The sequence below is a fragment of the Danio aesculapii genome, chromosome 12, assembly GCF_903798145.1.
Source record: "Danio aesculapii chromosome 12, fDanAes4.1, whole genome shotgun sequence".
Taxonomy (NCBI): Eukaryota; Metazoa; Chordata; class Actinopteri; order Cypriniformes; family Danionidae; genus Danio; species Danio aesculapii.
The window spans coordinates 890054-914042 of record NC_079446.1 but is presented as its reverse complement, the minus strand read 5'-3'; the positions used below and the strand labels follow the sequence as shown (position 1 = coordinate 914042).

The 23989-nt window shown below is 37.3% G+C and overlaps 1 protein-coding gene across 1 annotated transcript in view; it reads right to left on the bottom strand.

Annotated features, from left to right (window-relative positions):
• The window catches only part of LOC130238836 (ATP-binding cassette sub-family C member 3-like), a 64723-nt gene that overhangs the window by 37456 nt on the left and 3278 nt on the right, over positions 1-23989 (bottom strand). The window contains 9 exon segments of the mRNA XM_056469952.1: positions 5806-5872; positions 7227-7314; positions 7905-8051; positions 9438-9641; positions 11237-11329; positions 11645-11806; positions 14162-14339; positions 18648-18890; positions 21306-21437. Of these exon segments, the coding sequence (XP_056325927.1) occupies positions 5806-5872; positions 7227-7314; positions 7905-8051; positions 9438-9641; positions 11237-11329; positions 11645-11806; positions 14162-14339; positions 18648-18890; positions 21306-21437 (1314 nt within the window).

Below are 23989 nucleotides of genomic sequence, written 5' to 3'. Positions count from 1 at the left end.
TAAGTAAATCGTTTGTTTAGCTGAGGATGACTACGCTGAGTGGTCGCTCAGTTGTCCGCTTTCGTCGAGACGAGCCCGGACAATGAGCGACTGGAGTGCTGTGCTTTTATCTGGTGCTCGTGAATGTGATGCAGCTGTGTGCTCATTAGAAGTCAGGTGATGGTGATCTTCGTGAGTGGGGGTCGTGAGAGCCTGACCAATCCATGACAGTACCCCCCTCCCCAGGGCCCGCTCCTGAGGGCCGACACCTCCGACGCCGTGGTGGTCTCCCTCTGCCTCTAGGCGCTGGGAACTCAGGGTGGCTCTCATGAAACTCCACCATGAGACTAGGATCGAGAATATCAGCTCTGGGAACCCATGTCCTTTCTTCGGGGCCGTACCCTTCCCAGTCCACCAGGTACTCCAACTGGCCACCACGACGTCGGGAACGCAAGATCTCCTTCACTGCGTAGACGGCTCCTTCTTCTAGGAGCAGTGGAGGAGGGGGTTCCTCTTCGTGGTCAGGCTCTGTGGAGGGAAGAACAGGATCGTGATAGGGTTTCAGGAGTGATACGTGGAATGTAGGGTGAATACGGTAGTGAGAGGGTAATTGTAGTTTGTAGGTGACGGGGTTAACCTGTTCCACGATGGTGAAGGGACCAACAAATCGGGGACTTAACTTGCGAGAGGGCAGTCGCATGCGTATGTCCCGGGTGGATAGCCACACCTTTTGTCCGGGTGTGTATCTGGGTTCTTCAGACCTTCTTCTATCGGCGGTTACCTTGCTTCGACGGACTGCCCTCTGCAGATGTTGATGAGCCTCGTCCCAGACTCTCTCGCTCTCCCGGAACCAGTGATCCACTGCGGGGACATCAGATGGTTCGCCATCCCAGGGAAAGAGCGGTGGTTGGAAGCCCAGGACGCACTGGAATGGCGTGAGTCCGGTGGAGGGTTGCCGCAGTGAATTTTGGGCATATTCTGCCCAGCCCAAATACTGGCTCCAGGAGCTCTGGTGACCACTGCAGAAGGTCCTCAGGAACCGTCCCACCTCCTGAATCTTCCTCTCTGTCTGCCCGTTGGTTTGGGGATGATATCCAGAAGAGAGGCTGACGGCCACACCTAGGAGCTTGAAGAAGGCTTTCCATAGACGTGAGATGAACTGTGGACCTCTGTCCGACACAATATCTTCTGGAATACCAAATGACCTGAAGACTTGATTAAAGATATTGTCGGCTGTTTCAAAGGCTGTGGGAAGACCTTTCAGAGGGATTAGTTTGACAAACTTTGAGAATCTATCTACTATGACTAGAATACAGGTATTACCTTCTGACGAAGGGAGATCAGTGATAAAGTCCACTCCTAGGTGTGACCAGGGACGGTTCGGAATCGGCAAGGGATGGAGCTTTCCAGCGGGTAGATGACGTGGGCTCTTGGATTGGGCACAGTCCTTACAGCCCTGAACATATTGCCTCACATCCCTTGCCATGTTTGGCCACCAGAATCGTTGGGATACTAGCGAGAGAGTATTGTTGATCCCTGGATGTCCAGTGCCTAGCGAGGTATGTAAGGAGTGGATCAGATCTACCCGGTGTTCAGGTGGTATGAACTGCCGATGAGGAGGGCATCCCGGCGGAGCAGGGGCTTCCGGAGTGGCAACGACTGGAGGAGCGTTCCAGGTGATCGGACAAATGGAGATGTGTTCGGGAAGAATCTTCGTTGGGAGTTCTTCATGATCGTGATGCTCGTGTAAACGAGAGAGAGCGTCTGCTCTTAGATTCTTGGGTCCTGGACGATAGGAAATGGAGAAATCAAAACGTGAGAAGAAAAGTGACCATCTGGCTTGACGTGGACATAGTCTCTTGGCCTCTTTGATATATTGGAGGTTTTTGTGATCTGTGATCACCTGGAACGGATGTTTGGCTCCCTCCAACCAGTGACGCCACTCCTCCAAGGCTAGCTTGATTGCTAGCAGCTCCCTGTCTCCTATGCTGTAATTCTGCTCCGCCGGGCTCAACTTCCGAGAGAAATAGGCACAGGGATGCAGTCGGGGCGGTGTATCATGATGTTGAGATAATACTGCCCCGACGCCGGTGGTGGATGCGTCCACTTCCACCACGAAAGGAAGATTTGGGTCAGGATGAGTCAGGAGTGGGGCCCTTGTGAACTCCTTCTTAAGAAGGCGGAAGGCTGCGGCTGCTTCTTTGGTCCACTCCAGTCCTTTGGGTTTACCCTTGAGGAGATTAGTGAGAGGTGATGTAATCCTGCTGTAGTCCTTGATAAACCGTCTATAAAAGTTAGCAAACCCAAGAAACCTCTGGAGCTCCTTAATGGAAGTGGGTTCTGACCAGGATAGAACAGCCTCAATTTTCTTCCCATCCATACGTATACCGGTTTGATCAATGATGTATCCCAAGAAATGAATCGACTTCTGGTGGAATGAGCATTTCTCCGCTTTGAGGTAGAGGTGATGTTCTCTCAATGTGTGTAGGACCTCCGCAACGTGTTGGCGATGTTCGGCCTCACTCCGGGAGTAAATGAGGATGTCATCTATGTACACTATTACAAAGTGGTGAAGAAACTCCCGGAGGACTTCATGAATGAAGTTTTGGAATACGGAGGGGGCGTTGACCAGACCGTAAGGCATGACCTCATATTCATAGTGGCCAGTAGGGGTCACGAATGCTGTCTTCCATTGGTCCCCCTCACGTATTCTTATCAGATTATACGCGCTGCGGAGGTCCAATTTAGTGAAGACTTTAGCTTCTCGGAGCTGTTCCAAAGCGGCTGGTACCAGAGGAAGGGGATATCGGTATTTTACTGTACCGTTATTTAGGACCCTGTAGTCGATGCATGGACGCAGCCCTCCGTCCTTCTTGGCCACAAAGAAGAAGCTTGAGGCGGCTGGTGATTTTGAGTGACGTTTGTACCCCTGACTCAGAGCCTCCCTTATGTAATCTTCCATTGCCTGATTCTCTGGAAGCGAGAGCGGGTAGATCCTACCTCTTGGCAACTGGGCATCTGGAACTAGGTCGATCGCGCAGTCCCATGGCCGATGCGGCGGTAGCTGGGAAGCTCTCTTGGGGCAGAAGACATCATGAAAGGAGCTGTACTCCTTAGGAATGTGGATAGACTGCTTCTCAGGAGGGCTCTCGACCGATGTTGCAAACAAAGAAATGGGGTTCCGACCTTGAAGAGGGAGATTTGGAAAACAGGTAGGTGTACATCCAGATCCCCATTTCTTTATCTCTCCTGTGCCCCAAGAGATGATGGGATCGTGCTTCACCAGCCACGGGCGCCCTAGAATGATGTCCATATTTGCACCCTCCAGAACCAGAAATTGAATCCTCTCTTGATGTAACAGCCCCACTTGAAGAAGGATGTCTTCGCATTGTCGATGGATACGGGTCGAAGATCGAGTGCACTGGGTTATCGGTTGTATCTGGTATATATGCGAGGACGCCTCAGTACGGAGGTGGAGTTGACGACAGAGGGATTGGGAGATGAAGTTCCCTGCTGACCCGGAGTCGATGAGGGCTGTGACAAGGAGAGAAATAGAGGCAGTAGTTATTTGTACGGTGGTAGTAAGTGGTTTACATTGTTCAATATTCGTACTGAATACACTCACTGAAGTCCGAATGGGACGAAGGGGACACTCCATACGGGTGTGTCCACTGACACCGCAGTATAGACACAGACCCCGGGTCAGCCTCCTCTGTCGTTCCGCTGATGTCAGTCTTCCAGACTCTATTATCATGGGTTCTGGTTCTGGAGAGGCTGTTGACTCAGGCGATTGGAGGAGTGCAGACGAGGGGGTGATGGTGTCCTGTTGATAGGAACGGAGACGATCGGAACATCGGAGAGAATGTTGGATGAATCTCTCCAGACCCATTGTATCATCTAATGTGGCCAGCTGGATTCGGAGAGTGGGTTCCAAGCCGAGCCGGTACGTGGTCAACAACGATCTCTCATTCCATCCACTTGCAGCTGCTAGAGTGCGAAACCGGAGAGCATATTCCTGTGTAGATAGAGTACCTTGCTTTAGATGATACAGCTGCTCTCCAGCGGCTACTTCCCCATCAGAACGTCCAAACACCTCTTTGAAATACTCCGTGAAGGTAGTGATGGAATTCATGACCGGCCCGGCTTGGTTCCAGATCGTCTCAGCCCATTTAAGTGCAGGTCCAGAGAGTAGTGATACGATGTAGGCGATCTTTGACTTATCTGTGGGATATAGAGAAGGTTGCATTTCGAATATGAGGGAACATTGTAACAGAAAACCATTGCACTCCCCCGCTCCGCCTGAGTAGGGCGCTGGTCGGGCCATGGGACTGGAAGGAAGGGCCGAAGAAGAAACTGTGGAGGCGGAAGTGCTCGGTGCTGGTGGTGCGTTGGAAAGTGGAGCTGGTGGCTGTAGAATCCGCTTCAACTGGTCCACCAGCTCTTGAAAGTGATCGAGGGTGCTCATGTTGTCGTCGTTATGGGTCCGGGCTTCTGTTATGAAGCGGACAGGAGACAGAGGTAAGGAAACGTTAGGGTGTTTATTGAATGACAACAAGGAGCACATGAAGGATAGCCAGGAGGATCAGGAATGATGTTGGGGTCTTTTCCTCCGTGGCTGGGTAACAGGAATACACGAGGATGGACAGCACACACCAGATACAGCTGACAGAGGATGACACAGACTTGGAAGGACTGGAAGACAGGACGATTCGGGAGGACCAGGAAGACTAGGAGGAATACAAAGAGAACAGGTAAGTAAATCGTTTGTTTAGCTGAGGATGACTACGCTGAGTGGTCGCTCAGTTGTCCGCTTTCGTCGAGACGAGCCCGGACAATGAGCGACTGGAGTGCTGTGCTTTTATCTGGTGCTCGTGAATGTGATGCAGCTGTGTGCTCATTAGAAGTCAGGTGATGGTGATCTTCGTGAGTGGGGGTCGTGAGAGCCTGACCAATCCATGACAACAACACAGTATATTGGTAGATTTAAGACTTTTTAAGGCCTGAAATTTAGCTTTTGAGATTTAAGACTTTTTAAGACCCCACATAAATATGATAATAATTACTGGATCAACGATACTAATCACGTTCTTCACTGGACTAGAACCTCGTCGTCACAGTCAGCGCACCTCGCTGTGTCTCAAGTCCGCCAGTGTACATGGCGAGCCACTGGACAAACTATAAACATGGGTAAATCTGTCCACACAGGGTTAAGCGGTCAGTGGTAGCGCAAAAAAGGAACAGTATCATACCGCCACGTAGTTTGATGAAATGCAACCAAACATACCTCTGGCTGCATAATTCACCATCTCCAGAAATGTATACAGGGCTACACTTTCAGAATGAGCCTGTGTTGGGCTTAACTTTTATAATTATGCACATAGTTTGTGTACTTAATAATCGTAAGGCGACGAGTTTACTCTGCTTTTTTAAGTAAAGTCAGCGAAGAGCTTTTTACAGTGTACTTTACTGCTGTTGTGGATTTATCATTTACTGTATATTTTATTTCTTTTATGGTGTAATTATATTTCCCTTTCTATACATGGTTACTGCTTTAGCAATACCGCTACACAAATGCAGGCATATATTAATAAGAAATTAAAGCAACATGAACTTGAACTATGTAGAGAGAGAGCGAGAGAGAGAGAGAGAGAGAGAGAGAGAGAGAGAGAGAGATGTTTTCTGAAATCTTTTTTTGATGAAATGGAGAATTGTAGGACAGAAATGTACCATTACTTTTTTATATTCTGTGTGAAAAACACAACTGCAAGACGCAAACTACACAACATATAAATCTGAGCCAGTAAGAGGCGGTGTTTGCGGTCTTACTTGTCCAGAATGACTTGATCACGTTTGGCCCAGGAGAATTTCCCATTGACGACAGTCACAGCATATTCTGCAGACAGAGAGAACATGAGTTTGCAGAGCGCAGAGGAAGTTTGCAGAAGCACAGATTTCACAATCATTCAGAAACAGAAACTCCCACACTGCCTTAAATTTCATAGTTGAATCAAATGAACTTTTTTTAAAGTGTGAACGTACATATAAAATAACAACAGACAATAACAATCAGAATTTCTGCAGAGGTTTTCAGTCATTCATGGTGTTTTAAAGTCTACACTACCTGACAAAGGTCTTGTTGCCTATTCAAGTTTTATAAGCAAGAAATAATACCTGGACTTCTAGTTGATGATTTGGTATCAGAAGTGTCTTATATGAAAGGTAAAGGCCTCTAGATGAGGCTTATCTGAGCACAATATAATCTGATCATGTCTTGATGTTGACTGATTTGATTAGGACAGTAAGGTCTGACTCTGCTTAGACTAAAGTCTGCTCACTGAAGCTTCAATAATGTCCAGTATAGTATATGTGATCATGCTGCAGTGGAAACAGAATGAATATTGTGTCTGACTCCATCATGAGCTTGGAGGACTGCATCCATACATCTCTGACATGACTCAAATCACTGATTAATAAAGTCATCTGGAATGGCAAAGAAAGCCTTCTTGCAGGACTCCCAGAGTTCATCAAGACTCTTTGTGTTCATCTTCAACACGTCCTCCTTCACATGCTCAATAATGTTCATGTCTGGTGACTGGGCTGGCCAATCCTGGAGCACCATGACCTTCTCTGCTTTCAGGAGCTTTGATGTGGAGGCTGAAGTATGAGGAGCGCTATCCTGCTGGAGAATTGTCCCTCTACTGTGGTTTGTAATGTAATGGGCAGCACAAATGTCTTGATACCTCAGGCTGTTGATGTTGATCATCCACTCTGCAGATCTCTCTCACACCCCCATACTAAACCATGATTTCTCCTTCACCAAACTTGACTGATTCCTGTGAGAATTTTGGCTCCATGTGGGTTCCAGTAGGTCTTCTGCAGTATTGTGATGATTGGGATGCAGATCAACAGATGATTCAGCAGAGAAATCCACCTTCTGCCACTTTTACAGATGATCAACTAGAAGTCAAGGTATTATCTGCTGCTCTTACAACTGAGATCCACCACAAGACTTTAGTCAGTTAGTGTAAATGTTTGCACCTTTAATTTAAGCTCAGAATAAGACCCATGAGCTGTTTATTTTAATATGAGCATAACAATTTTTGGAAATGACTGATAAATAACGTTTGCAAGTCACTTATATATGTGAAATCTCATTATCGCAATACTCAAAAACAATATTGCATGCTTTCCCAGTACCGGGCAGCTCTTTGTTTGAGTGTCTATAAAATAAACTTCTTCTTCTTCACCTGTTGTGTTGCTCTTCCTGTCGACACTTTCGGGATCCAGTTCATCGTGATTCAGGAAATCCTGCAGGCGTTTCAGAGACACGCTGGCCTGATCACAGACAAAAAACAATACAGGAGAAAAGAGATGGTCATTCTGTAGAAAACAATCCATGAATAAGCCGATCTCACGTCAGAAATATTACACAATCATCTAAACGATGAAGGAATCTGCATGTGTCTGCCAGACGAGTGTTAAGAAGTGGGTCATTATAGAATATGAGAAACAAACAGAAACACTGAAGCCAACAACATCCATTTATTTATTCATCTTCCTTCAGCTTAGTCCCTTATTCATCAGGGGTCGCCACAGCGGAATGAACCGCCAACTATTCCAGCATTTATTTTACACAGCGGATGCACTCCAAGTACTGGAAAACACCCATACACACTCATTCACACACACACACTCATACACTACAGCCAATTTAGTTCAACAATTCCCCTATAGCGCATGTGTTTGGACTGAACCGGAGCACCCGGAGGAAACCCACGCCAACACGGGGAGAACATGCACACACAGAAACGCCAACTGACCCAGCCGGGATTCGAACTAATGAGCTTCTTGCTGTGAGGACATAGTGCTAACCACTGAGCCACCATGTCGCTCATATCCATATAGACATTCTAGCGAGTGTTCACCTGTACGATGCTGCTGATGACCTGAGGAAGCATGTTCAATGGAAACCTCAGGATGTTGAACAGAGACAGCGACACAAAGGCCTTTTCTGCATCCAGCACGTTTTTCTCATCCACATTCACGAACACTGCGAATGAGGTCAACGCCACCTGGAACACAACAAACACAAAGCAATCACCTATTATGCGGAAATCAGTTTGATAATTCACACTGGAAACATGCTTATTCACACTAGAAACATGTTAACAACATGCTAATTCTTACAAAAATGCCCATTCATACTAGAAACATGCTAATTCATTTTAGAAACATGCTAATTTATACATGAAACATGCTTACAACATCCTAATTCATACTGGAAACATGCTAATTCATTTTATAAACATGTTATTTCATTTCAGAAACATGCTAATTTATACATGAAACATGCTTACAACATCCTAATTCATACTGGAAATATGCTAGCAACATACATACTAAAGCCATGCTAACAACATCCTAATTCATACTAGAAACTGCTAATTCTTACTAGAAACATGTGGTAACACACTAGAAACATGTTAATTCATACTAGAAACATGTTAGCAACATACAGTAATACTGGAAATATGCTAACACCATGCTAATACATAATAAAGTCATAATGACAACATGCTAATTCATACAAAAATGCTAATTCATACTAGAAGCATAATTCATACAATAAACATGCAAGCAATGTGCTAATTAATACTAGTAACATGCTAGCAACATACTAATTTATACTAGAAACATTAGCTAAATGCTAACACACACTAAAGCTATGCCAATGTGCTAAAGACAAATGCAAATTCATGCTAGAAACATGTTAATCCATGTAAAAAATGCTAGCCACATACTAATTCCTACTGGAAACATGCAAGCAACATGCTAACTCCTACTGGTGACAAGCTAGCAACATACTAATATTGGAAACATGCTAAAACATGCTAATTCACACTAAAAACATGTTAATTCATACTAGAAACATGCTAATTCACACTAGAAACATGTTAATTCATAGTAGAAACATGCCAATTCACACTAGAAACATGTTGATTTATACTAGAAACATGCCAGAAACATGCTAATTCCTACTGGAAATGTGCTAGCAACATGCTAATTCTGGAAACATGGTAAAACATGCTAATACTTACTACATTTATGCTAATAACTTGTTAATTCACACTATTTAAATGTTAATTCATACTAAAAACATGCTAGCAACATAATAATTCATACTACCAACATTCTAATTCCTACTGGAAAAATGATAGTAACATACATGCTAAAGTCATGCTAAAAACATGCTAATTCATATTAGAAAAATGCTAATTCATACTAGAAACTTGACAGCAATGTGGTAATTCACACTAGAAGTATGCTAATTCAGACTAGAAACATGCTAATTCACACTAGAAACATGCTAGCAATGAGATAATTCATACAAAAAGCATTACTAGCAACATGCTAATTGATGCTAGCTGCATTGAGGCAATATGAGGAAGGTTATTCACCAGGAATGGAGCGCTGGTCCAGGCCATGGTGGACAGAGCACTGAGATACGCCGTTTTCCTCAGCACGTGCAGCTCCTTCTGCCGGATCTGCAGGATCTTGTCCCTGAAGGACGGCTCCCAGGCGTACAGCTTCAACACCTTAATGCCATTCAGGATCTCGTTCATCAGTTTAATGCGGTCGTCTTTATACTTCATCTGCTCCACCTGAGAAGAGAGAGAACACAAGACACTGCAGTTTAATTCTGTTCACACTTTCAGTTATATTTAAGGATACTGAGGCAACATTATTGTAAAACCATTTTTCTGAAATGGTGTTTAACAGAGCAAGAACATTTTTCTACTGGATTTCTTTTAGTTTGCCTGGAATTAAAGTAGTTTTTAAAAAAATGGACTAATTTTTAGGTCAATATTAAGACTTTACTTTTGATTGGCTACAGGACAAACCACTGTTGTCCAATTAACTGCCTAATTAACATAATTTGCATAATAATACATTTCTAATAAGTGATTTCTTTCATCTTAGTCATGATGACCGCACATAATATTAGACTAGATATTTGACTAGTATTCAGCTTAAAGTGACATTTAAAGGCTTAACTAGGGTAATTAGGGTAAAGTTAGGGTAATTAGGCAAGTCATTGTATAACAGTGGTTTATTCTGGAGACAATCCAACACTAATATTGCTGAAGGGGGCTAATAATATTGACCTTAAATGGCTTTAAAACAATTAAAAACTGCTTTTATTCTATTTTAGAAAAAATATTAGAGGAAATACTGTGAAAAATTCCTAAATCTGTTAAACATCATTTGGGAAATATTAATAAAAAAATAATATTGCACAGGAGGGTGAATAATTTTGCCCTCAAAACACACTTGACTATAGTATGGTTCAAATAAATCACTACAGTATTTTCTATTCATTGCTATTCAGTGGGAGAAATAAGTATTGAACAAATCGAAATATATTTCTAAAGGTGTCGTTGACTTGAAATATTCACCAGATGCTGATAGCAACCAAATAACTCCATATAAGCAAAGAAAACACATCTAATTAGTTAAAAAATGGAGTTCTGTGTAATAAAATGAAATGACGCAGGGAAAAGGTGTTGAACACATGAAGAAGGGGAGGTGTATTTAGGCAGTGAAAGCCCAGACAGCAGCTGAAATCTCTCAGCAGTTCTTCAGCAACCCCCTGCCCTTCCTCAGTGTAAATGAACATCAGCTGCTTCAGTCCAACATCTACATTAGCAGGAGGATGAAGATGAAACCATATCAGCAAGACAATGATCCAAAACACAGCCGAGGAGACTCTCAGATGCTTTCAGAGAAAGAAAATCAAGCTGTAGGATGGCCCAGCCAATCACCTGACCCGAAACCAATAGAGAATACAGAATAAAGCTCAGATTTGATAGATGAAACCCACAGAACCATCAAGATTTTGACACTCTGTTGAAGCCTTTGAGAAACTCACACCTCAGCAACGCATGTGACTTCATTCTCCATATATGAGGCGTCTTTAAGCTGCCATCATTAAAAAAGCCTTTTATATTAAGCATTAAAGACATTTCAGTAGTTCAGCACTCTCTCCTTCTGTCACTCATTGTTATTACACACAACTCATTCTTCTGATTTGTTTTGTATCTTATTTTTATGTTTGTATTTTTGGGTTTTTACCAAAATCTGCTTCAATTCCACGTCAACAGCTCCTTTAGAAATATTAATCCCGGGAAAAACATGACAATGTGTTCAATAACTATTTCTCTCACTGCATTATTTTTCATGTGGGCACAGATCTGACCTGGTATGTTCTGGTCTTCATGGCAATGAAAGCATTGAAGGGGATCAGCAAGACCATGACAGCCACACCAGCCAGAACTGACGGACCCAGATTCTGCAGAGAAACAGGTCATTTACTTTAAACACTTTAGAATAATAATTCATTAGTCAATGTACTTACTAACATTAAGTATGAATGATCTCATAAGGCATTGATTAATCATAGCTCAACATTTACTAATGCATTAGTACAATACAAAATTGTGCTGGTTAGCATGAATTAATCCACAAAAATAAATACATTAGAAACCCATTGATTCGGCTGGGTTAGTTTTTGCAGACAGACTGGTTGTTTTTGGAATGCTGTCTCATCACGTGTTGTTGTAGAGGGTGTGAATGTGTTATCAGGCTTTAACAGAAGTGCTCTGACCTGCCAGAGGAAGAAGAGCGCCAGGAAGATCTGCAGCGGCGCCGACCACAGCATGTTGAGGAAGGTGGTGAGATCCATGAAGCGCTGCGCATCTACGGACATCAGATTGACCACCTCGCCCACGGTAGAGGAGCGCTTGGCCTCGTTCGTGATCACCAGAGCCTGACACGGAGAATTAGAGGAGTCAAAACCACATGATTACACCATACAAAACACATTTACAGTAATTTACACCATATAAATTTACATCATTTAACATTTACATCATACATAACTCATTTACACCATACAAAACAAATTTACACCATTTTTATACCATACAAAACTTATTTACACCATGCAAAAAAACTAATTTGCATCATATTTACACCACACAAAACTCATTTACACCACACAAAACTCATTTACACCATATTTACACCATGTAAAACTCATTTATGCCATGCCAAACTCATTTACACCATACAAAACTCATTTACACCATATTTACACCATGTAAAACTGTTATACCATATTTACACAATGTAAAACTCATTTACACCATATTTACACCACACAAAACTCATTTACACCATATTTACACCATACAAAACTCATTTACACCATAAATAGACCATGTAAAACTCATTTACACCATATTTACACCATACAAAACTCATTTACACCATATTTACACCATGTAAAACTCAGTTACACCATATTTACACCATACAAAACTCATTTACACCATATATACACCATGTAAAACTCATTTACACCATATATACACCATACAAAACTCAGTTACACCATATTTACACCATACAAAACTCATTTACACCATATATACACCGTGTAAAACTCATTTACACCATATATACACCATACAAAACTCATTTACACCATATTTACACCATGTAAAACTCAGTTACACCATATTTACACCACACAAAACTCATTTACAGCATATTTACACCATACAAAACTCATTTACACCATATTTACACCACACAAAACTCATTTACACCATATTTACACCACACAAAACTCATTTACACCATATTTACACCATACAAAACTCATTTAGACCATATTTACACCATGTAAAACTCATTTAGACCATATTTACACCATACAAAACTCATTTACACCATATTTACACCACACAAAACTCATTTACACCATATTTACACCATGTAAAACTCATTTAGACCATATTTACACCATGTAAAACTCATTTACACCATATTTACACCATACAAAACTCATTTACACCATATTTACACCACACAAAACTCATTTACACCATATTTACACCACACAAAACTCATTTAGACCATATTTACACCATGTAAAACTCATTTACACCATATTTACACCATACAAAACTCATTTACACCATATTTACACCATACAAAACTCATTTACACCATATTTACACCACACAAAACTCATTTACACCATATTTACACCATGTAAAACTCATTTAGACCATATTTACACCATGAAAAACTCATTTACACCATATTTACACCATACAAAACTCATTTACACCATATTTACACCACACAAAACTCATTTACACCATATTTACACCATGTAAAACTCATTTAGACCATATTTACACCATGAAAAACTCATTTACACCATATTTACACCACACAAAACTCATTTACACCATATTTACACCATGTAAAACTCATTTAGACCATATTTACACCATGAAAAACTCATTTACACCATATTTACACCACACAAAACTCATTTACACCATATTTACACCATGTAAAACTCATTTAGACCATATTTACACCATGAAAAACTCATTTACACCACGTGTAGATCAGGGAATGTTGCTGGAGACAAGCTTTCCACCCACAGCAGTGTTTGATTATTACGCAGCACAGATGTGTGTGAACACGCCGGCACTCATACCACACCAAAACCACTCAAACACACACTCTATTCTCCAGTTTTACTAGAGCAGAGGCCATATGGAGAGCCACACACACACGCACACACACACACACACACACACACAATGACTGAATCTATGAAAAACATAATGTCAAACAAGGGTTTGTCTGGTCTCTCAGCTCATTCAACTGGAAGATTTCTTTCTTGTTTAAATGGGATTTACCTTTATATTAGAATTGAATTAAAAATGATTAAAAAACACAGACTAAGACATTTTTGCAGTGTCATGAATACATTTAAAATTTAAATGCATATTTAATTTTCTGTACATATGTTTATTTCTAATTTATTCATTATTTCTAATTTATTATTATTAAATGTTTATAAATTATAAAAAAATTTATTAAATATTTTTTGCAAATATATTTATATATTAGCAAAATGCTATTGGCTGCTTTTTTAAAAAGGGAGGGGCTACTATATGCCCCACCCTCTCTTCATGTTTCAGTTGAGATTACGTCAAACATCATTAAAAGCACTTCACGATCATCTCCTCCTTTGTGTACTGTGTTGATGATGAGTATCAGTAATGTGTCAGTAGCGAGTGTTTGGGGTTTTTACCTTCCTGTAAATGGCTCCGATGATGCCTGTGCGCAGCCTCATGCCCGTGACGAAGCAGTACTGAAAGTGTTGATGCAGAATGAGCGTCTGCAGGAGAGACGTGCCGAACATCAGAAACGCCAGAGCGTAACCCCACCACGATGGGACACCTGACTGCTTGGTGAACGCTATCAACATCCTGGAAATTACAAAGGAAAATCAGCTTAAAACCACAACACTGGTTTCATTTGCTGGGTTTTCACTCCCTCATGAAAGAGAAAAAATAGTGCAGGGATTATTCACGAATAACTTTACTTTTTAAAAAAGCTCACAGCTCATCTCGAGTTAAACAGGTCAGTTTGAACATTTTTAATACATTCAGCCGATGACGGGAGCACTTTTAGCTTAGCTTAGCATAATTCATTGAATCAGATTAGACCATTAGCATCTCACTCAAAAATGATCAAAGAGTTTTGATTAATCTTCCTATTTAAAGCTCGACTCTTCTGTAGTTACACCATGTACGGAGACTAGCAGAAATTGAAAAGTTTATATTTTCTAGGCTGATATAGCTGGGAACTATATTCTCAATATCACAGCACTATGATATTATGCAGCATTGGGAACTATTATCATGTGCTGTGTATATATCATAATATCAACTTTTCATTTTCCGTCAGTCTTAATACATGATGTAACTACAAAAAATCACGTTTTAAATAGAAAAAATATCTAAACTTTTTGCTCATGTTGAGTGAGATGCTAATGGTCTAATCTGATTCAATAAATTATGCTAAGCTAAGCTAAACTAAGCTAAAAGTGCTCCTTCAGACCCAGAGATCAGCTGAATGGATTGAAAAACAGTAAAACTCTATGGAGACTATATGGCCAATTATACTTGCAAAATACAAGAAAATTTAGCAAACAAAAAGTAATTGAGTATATTGAGCAAAAAAAAATCATAAATAAATGCAAATCTCCAAAAATCACAATAACAATAGAATAGAAATAAAAATAAATTTTGTAAAAAAAAAAGAACTGCAAATGGAAAATTAAGTTTTGAGAAATAAAAATAAAATTAGCAAACAAAAAAGAACTACAAATAAAAATCAAGCAGTCCAATATATATATATATATATTTGCAATTAAAAAAACTATATATCTACAAAACATTTTTATAGCATTACCTTTACAAAACCCGTTTGGGAAATATTTAAAATAGAAAACTAAATTCAAAGGGGGGCAAATAATTATATATATATATATATATATATATATATATATATATATATATATATATATATATATATATATATATATATATATATATATATATATATATATATATATATATATATATATATATATATATATATATATATATATATATGTAGTTTTTTTATTGTTAATATTTTCGTTTCATTTATTTATTTATTTTTTTGGACTGCTTGATTTTTATTTGCAGTTCTTTTTTGTTAACAAATGTTATTTTAATTTCTCAAAGCTTAACTTTCCCTTTGCAGTTCTTTATTTTTGTTAACAAAATAAATTTTTATTTCTCAAAAATACATATTTGCTTTGTGATTTTTCTAGATTTGCATTTATTATTCCAGACATCTGACTAACAGTGCTGCTTTAGAAGACACAAAGCACTGTAGAGAAACATATTTGCATTGTAAAACATGAGCACAGAGTGTAAAAACCAAACATGGCAGAAGCAAATCAGCATGCAAATGATTTTTCCTGTGGTGAACGGCATTATAAAAAGATAATTATTACACCGCCTTACAGCTAAGCATAATTCATATTTGTTTTGCCTGTCTGGAGTAAATTACATAAATCCATGTGGCTAATAAAACATATGTAAATATGATCAAAATGTACTCACTCTTGATTCAAACCTTTATTAGTTTCTATATTCTAATAAAAGAAAGATATTTAGGAGAAAGCTAAAAATCTGCAACCGTTGACCTCCTTAGTATTTCTATTTTTCCTATGATGGAAGTCAATGGTTACAGGTTTTCAACATTCCTCAAAATATCTTCTTTAGTGTTGAACAGGAGAAAAAAAAATTGCACTGGTTTGAAACCCCTTGAAGGAGAGTAAATAGTGAGTTAAAACTCATTTTGGGGTGAACTATCCCTTTAAAATAAGAGAACAGACACTGTGGCGTTGATTATTAATCAGTAAACAGCATCTGTTGCTTTAAAGAGAGTGCATACATGAAACGGTCCACATTCATTATAATATTGCATTAAACAAAACAGCATTAATCACAGCGCTGTGAACATCTGCTGGAAATCTGAGAAGCAGCAGATAAACACCATTTAGTCACCATTTCCCAGCAGCACACACAGAATGGGTTGTTTACGAAAATAAAAGCTTGTAGAGTTGGGGTATTGGGCTAAAATTCATATATTTTCCACTGTCTGCACAATACTGATATTATATCACATAATGACAACAAAGCACTGAACTGAATCACATATTACTTTAGGTTAATTAAAGGCAAAACATTTATATGACTAGAAATTGTGGCATAGAGCTGAAAATCCAGGCGGTAGTGCTGCAATAAATGCATCAAACATTACATAAATCAGGGGTCACCACAGCGGAATGAACCGCCAACTTATCTAGCATATGTTTTACACAGCGGATGTCCTTCCAGATGCAACCCATCACTGGGAAACACCCATACACACTCATTTACACTTATACACTATAGACAATTTAGCTTACCCAATTCCCCTATAGCGCATGTGTTTGGACTGTGGGGGGAAACCGGTGCACCCGGAGGAAACCCACACCAACACGGGGAGAACATGCAAACTCCACACAGAAAAACCAACTGCCGAGGCTCGAACCAGCGACCTTCTTTCTGTGAGGCGACAGTGCTAACCACTGCGCCACCACTTCACCTTATTTGGTTATATTGTAGTTATTATTATTTATTCATTTATTTATGTTATTTATTTATTTAGTTGGTTATATTTGTAATTATTAATTGGATTATTTTTGCATTGTTTATTTATTTATTTGTGTTATTTATTTAGTCAGTTATTCATTCATTCATTTTCTTTTCGGCTTAGTCCCTTTATTATTCTGGGGTCACCACAGTGGAATGAACCGTCAACTATTCCAGCATATGTTTTATGTAGCGGATGCCCTTCCACCCGCAACCTTCTTGCTGTGAGGCGAACGTGTTACCCACTGCGCCATCGCGTCGCCCTTAGTTGGTTATATATGTAATTATTAATTGGATTATTTATGCATTGTTTATTTATTTATTTATTTGTGTTATTATTTATTTATTTACTTGGTTATATATGAAGTTATTAATTGCATTATTTATTGCATTGTTTATTTATTTATTTATTTATTTATTTATTTGTGTTATTTATTTATTCACTTGGTTATATATGACGTTATTAATTGCATTATTTATTGCCTTATTTATTTATTTATTTATTTACTTGGTTATATATGACGTTATTAATTGCATTATTTATTGCATTGTTTATTTATTTATTTATTTATTTATTTACTTGGTTATATATGCGTTATTAATTGCATTATTTATTGCATTGTTTATTTATTTATTTATTTATTTATTTATTACTTGGTTATATATGAAGTTATTAATTGCATTATTATTGCATTGTTTATTTATTTATTTATTTATTTATTACTTGGTTATATATGAAGTTATTAATTGCATTATTATTGCATTGTTTATTTATTTATTTATTCATTTATTTATTTATTTATTTGTGTTATTTATTTATTTATTTATTTGTGTTATTTATTTATTTATTTGGTTATATATGACGTCATTAATTGCATTATTTATTGCATTGTTTATTTATTTATTTAGTTGTGTTATTTATTTATTTATTTATTTGGTTATATATGACGTTATTAATTGCATTATTATTGCATTGTTTATTTATTTTATTTATTTATTTGTGTTATTTATTTATTTGTTTGGTTATATATGACGTTATTAATTGCATTATTTATTGCATTGTTTATTCATTTATTTGATTGTTGATTTATTAATTAATTTATTTAATTGACTGTTAATTAATGTTGTTGTTATTTTTGCTGAACATTCAGTGCAATAATAATAAATGTCAAATTAGATTTTATGAATAATGATTTCCATGCTTTACATTTAAATGCAAATGAGTTATTGCAATATAAATTACAAACTACAAAATATCAACAATTTCAACTAAGTTTTATATATTTTTACACGTCTCATGATTTTTCCTGTTTATTAACATTTTATTTAATGTTTTCCTCAACATATTAATTTGGGTCTATAATGTTTGACTGTGATCTTCAGTTTTCACACACATATTCACACACTGCTTATACACAACTGGGTTTAAACCCCTTATTAAAGTGATTTCTGCACAATAGGTGCCCTTTAAAAGAAAGATCTGTGAGGGGTGAACTCATTTACGCTATTCAAGTTAACAGCAGTATAGCGCACACTACTGACCTGAGCAGCTGAGGGTTGATGAAGGTAATGAGATCCTGCAGGAGTTTGAAAGCGGAGCCGATGAGGAAGTAGGGCCCGAAGGCTCTCAGCAGGGCCCACAGGAACGAAGGCTGTCGGGACTGTTGTTGCTGTTTGGACAGCAGAACCTCAGCCTCCTCCGGACTCTCATTCACATGGTTGCTTTCAGCTCCTGAGCCGGGTTTGGTAAACGTGACCTGCTCCTTGACATTCTGATCATCGCTGCTGCTCGGAAAAACAAACACAGACACCAGTACTGTTAGGGTCCAATCACTCTAGATTAGTCACAATAAAGTCTCAGGGTTTGCATGAATTCAAATAACATACAAGGTGCGTCCCAAATCACATACTTACAAACACTACTGTGTGCCGTTTTGTAGTATTAATAGTGTTAATAACGCATTAAAGGTTCAAGACACCCTCTCCCTCCAGTACTTTCAAGACACTCAACACCCTGGAGTACTTTTTCGAGATGTTAACAGATGTGTGTGTGTGTTGAGCATCAGTTAAGACAGCGTTAGCACAGCGTTAGTCAGCTTTAATTGTGAGCAAAACTGGATAATTATTTTGTCAGCTGATTTCATCTTCCGGGTTTAAAATGGTCTTGATGTGCAGTGGTTTAAATAACACTGTATTTGTTCAGGTGTATAACCAAAGCTTTTAAACTATTCCTGCTTACTTTAGTTGTTTCTGTGCATGAAAGTAACGTCATTAGTCAACAATGGTTAACAATGCACTTTAGGAAGTGACTAAAGGTCAAAACGAAATAGGAGAAACTAGTCTGACCTGTATTAATGTAAAGAGCACAAGAGGAGCAAAACATCCAGATGAGATAGTGAAAATATGAATGGTACTTGAATGAGGATTTCTCTGAATCACTAATGATAAAGCTGTCACAGTTTCACCTGTGTGCTTCATGCCACTCTTTGCATAGATTAAAACATGCTGGATGTGATTATTATCTAAGCGACTGGCACAGCACAGCATTGTTCTCATGTTCTTGATGCACTGAAAACTCAAGCACAGATAAGTGGTTTAATTATGCTGCTTTTACTTACATGAATGTTAAATGAAAAAAAAAAAAACCCAAACACTACTTAAACTTCCTCAGTGCATCAAGAGGGGATTAGGTTTCAAAATAAAAGTTCTTTGACGCTAGAGAGAGCAAAGTTCAGAGATGGGTTAGGTTTGCACTTTCAAAACAGAGTAGCAACAACATAGAACGCCACATCAACTGTATAGCAACACCTTAGCAACCACAAACAATAACATAGCAACATCCAAGCAACCACAAAAATACCATAGCAACGCCCCCAGCAACTGCCAGCAATAAACCCAAAACACCTTAGAAATGCATACCACCAACACCCTAGCAACCACAATCAATACCATAGCAACATTCCAGCAACCATGAACAATATCAAACAACACCCAGCAACTGCCAAGCAATCAACCAAAACGCCTTAGAAATGCATACCACCCTAGCAACCACAAAGAACATCTGAGAAACTGCATAGCAACACATACACAATATGACAACAATACCATAGCAACTGTCTAGCAACCACTCGATACGTTAGAATTACGTTCCAGCACCCTAGCAACCACAACAGTGCCATAGCAGCACCTTAGCAACCACCAAATTGCTAAAGCAATACCCCAGAAACAACAAACAATACCATAGCAACATCCAAGTAACCACAAACAATATCATAGCAACACCTCAGCAACTGCCTAGCAATCACCTAAAACGCCATAGAAATGCATACCGCCAACACCTTAGCAACCACAATCAATACTGTAGCAACACCCGAGCAACCACAAATGATATCATAGCAACACCTCACAACTGCCAGCAACAAATCAAAAACACCTTAGAAATGCATACTACCAACACCCTAGCTACCAAAAAGAACATCTGAGAAATTACTTAGCTACACATACACAATATGACAACAATACCATAGCAACTGACTAGCAACCACTTGGTACGTTAGAATTATATTCCAGCACTCTAGCAACCACAACAATGCCATAGCAGCACCTTAGCAACCACTAAATTGCTAAAGCAATACCCCAGAAACAACAAACAATACCATAACAACATCCAAGCAACCACAAACAATATCATAGCAACATCCAAGCAACCACAAACATAGCAAGACCTCAGCAACTGCCAGCAATAAACCCAAAACACTTTAGAAATGCATACCACCAACACCCTAGCAACCACTGCTTAGCAACAACCCAGAAACTCCATACTACTACATACTACATACTAGAACTACATACCGACATGCAATCAATCACAAAAAAACACTTAAGAAGTAGCATAGCAACATGCTAGCAACCATACACAATATAACATCAATAACCTACCTACAAACTAGCAACTACCCAGAACATCTTGAAAACTGGATAGCAACACCCTAGGAACCACTTAAAAAACACCCTAGCAACAGCCTATCAACCACATGGAAAATCCATAGCAACACCTTAACAACCACCCAGAACAAATTAAAAACTGCATAGTAAACACCCTACCACACAGGATATTGTGCATGAAACAACTATAGAAACCCTTTGAGGAGCATTATTGCGGAAGTTTTGCATTTGAACTAATGTTGTTTAATACTGTACCTGTGAGCTTTGGATTTCTCCACCTCCCACTGATTGAGCAGACCAGGAACCACCAACTCTGAACTGTCATTCTTGTTCAGGGACCACAGGTCTTTATTCTCCAGCGGGGATTTGAAGCCTTTGATGGCCATTCTGGAAATACAAAAGAAAAAGGTGTGTCTCTGAGACATCGTAAAACTACAGTGCAGTGTTTTACTCAATGAGAAATAAAGAGAACATTTTGAGAAATTAATTCAGAAAAAAGTGAGAATTGTGAGAATTAAAATTTGAAATAATGTGAGAATTGTGAGAAATAACGTGAAAAATAAAGAAAAAATTGTGAGAAATAATATGACCATTGTGAGAAATAAAATAGGAAATAAAGTGAAAATTGTGAGAAATAAAGTGGTATTTTGAGAAATAAAGTGAAAATTGTGAGAAATAAAGTTATATTTTGAGAAATAAAGTGAAAATTGTGAGAAATAAAGTGATATTTGAGAAATAAAGTGAAAATTGTGAGAAATAAAGTTATATTTTGAGAAATAAAGTGAAAATTGTGAGAACTAAAGTGATATTTTGAGAAATAAAGTGAAAATTGTGAGAAATAAAGTTATATTTTGAGAAATAAAGTGGAAATTGTGAGAAATAAAGTGATATTTGAGAAATAAAGTGAAAATTGTGAGAAATAAAGTTATATTTTGAGAAATAAAGTGGAAATTGTGAGAAAATAAAGTGATATTTGAGAAATAAAGTGAAAATTGTGAGAAATAAAGTTATATTTTGAGAAATAAAGTGAAAATAGTGAGAACTAAAGTGATATTTTGAGAAATAAAGTGAAAATTGTGAGAAATAAGTGTATATTTTGAGAAATAAAGTGGAAATTGTGAGAAATAAAGTGATATTTTGAGAAATAAACTGAAAATTGTGAGAAATAAAGTTATATTTTGAGAAATAAAGTGGAAATTGTGAGAAATAAAGTTATATTTTGAGAAATAAAGTGAAAATTGTGAGAAATAAAGTTATATTTTGAGAAATAAAGTGAAAATTGTGAGAACTAAAGTGATATTTTGAGAAATAAAGTGAAAATTGTGAGAACTAAAGTGATATTTTGAGAAATATAGTGAAAATTGTGAGAAATAAAGTTATATTTTGAGAAATATAGTGATATTTTGAGAAATAAAGTGAAAATTGTGAGAACTAAAGTGATATTTTGAGAAATAAAGTGAAAATTGTGAGAACTAAAGTGATATTTTGAGAAATAAAGTGAAAATTGTGAGAACTAAAGTGATATTTTGAGAAATAAAGTGAAAATTGTGAGAACTAAAGTGATATTTTGAGAAATAAAGTGATATTTTGAGAAATAAAGTGAAAATTGTGAGAACTAAAGTGATATTTTGAGAAATATAGTGAAAATTGTGAGAAATAAAGTGATATTTTGAGAAATAAAGTGAAAATTGTGAGAAATAAAGTTATATTTTGAGAAATATAGTGATATTTTGAGAAATAAAAGTGAAAATTGTGAGAACTAAAGTGATATTTTGAGAATATAGTGAAAATTGTGAGAACTAAAGTGATATTTGAGAAATAAAGTGAAAATTGTGAGAAATAAAGTTATATTTTGAGAAATATAGTGATATTTTGAGAAATAAAGTGAAAATTGTGAGAACTAAAGTGATATTTTGAGAAATATAGTGAAAATTGTGAGAAATAAAGTGATATTTTGAGAAATAAAGTGAAAATTGTGAGAACTAAAGTGATATTTTGAGAAATATAGTGAAAATTGTGAGAAATAAAGTTATATTTTGAGAAATAAAGTGATATTTTTGAGAAATAAAGTGAAAATTGTGAGAAATAAAGTTATATTTTGAGAAATAAAGTGAAAATTGTGAGAACTAAAGTGATATTTTGAGAAATAAAGTGAAAATTGTGAGAACTAAAGTGATATTTTGAGAAATATAGTGAAAATTGTGAGAAATAAAGTTATATTTGAGAAATAAAGTGATATTTTGAGAAATAAAGTGAAAATTGTGAGAACTAAGTGATATTTTGAGAAATAAAGTGAAAATTGTGAGAACTAAAGTGATATTTTGAGAAATAAAGTGAAAATTGTGAGAACTAAAGTGATATTTTTAGAAATATAGTGAAAATTGTGAGAAATAAAGTGGTATTTTGAGAAATATAGTGAAAATTGTGAGAACTAAAGTGATATTTTGAGAAATATAGTGAAAATTGTGAGAAATAAAGTTATATTTTGAGAAATAAAGTGATATTTTGAGAAATATAGTGAAAATTGTGAGAAACAAAGTGATATTTTGAGAAATAAAGTGATATTTTGAGAAATATAGTGAAAATTGTGAGAAATAAAATGATATTTTTAGAAATATAGTGAAATTGTGAGAAATAAAGTGATATTTTGAGAAATAAAGTGATATTTGAGAAATATAGTGAAAATTGTGAGAAATAAAAATGATATTTTTAGAAATATAGTGAAAATTGTGAGAAATAAAGTGATATTTTTGAGAAATAAAGTGATATTTTAGAAATAAAGTGATATTTTTAGAAATAAAGTGATATTTTTAGAAATATAGTGAAAATTGTGAGAACTAAAGTGATATTTTGAGAAATAAAGTGAAATTGTGAGAAATAAAGTGATATTTTGAGAAATATAGTGAAAATTGTGAGAAATAAAGTGATATTTTTAGAAA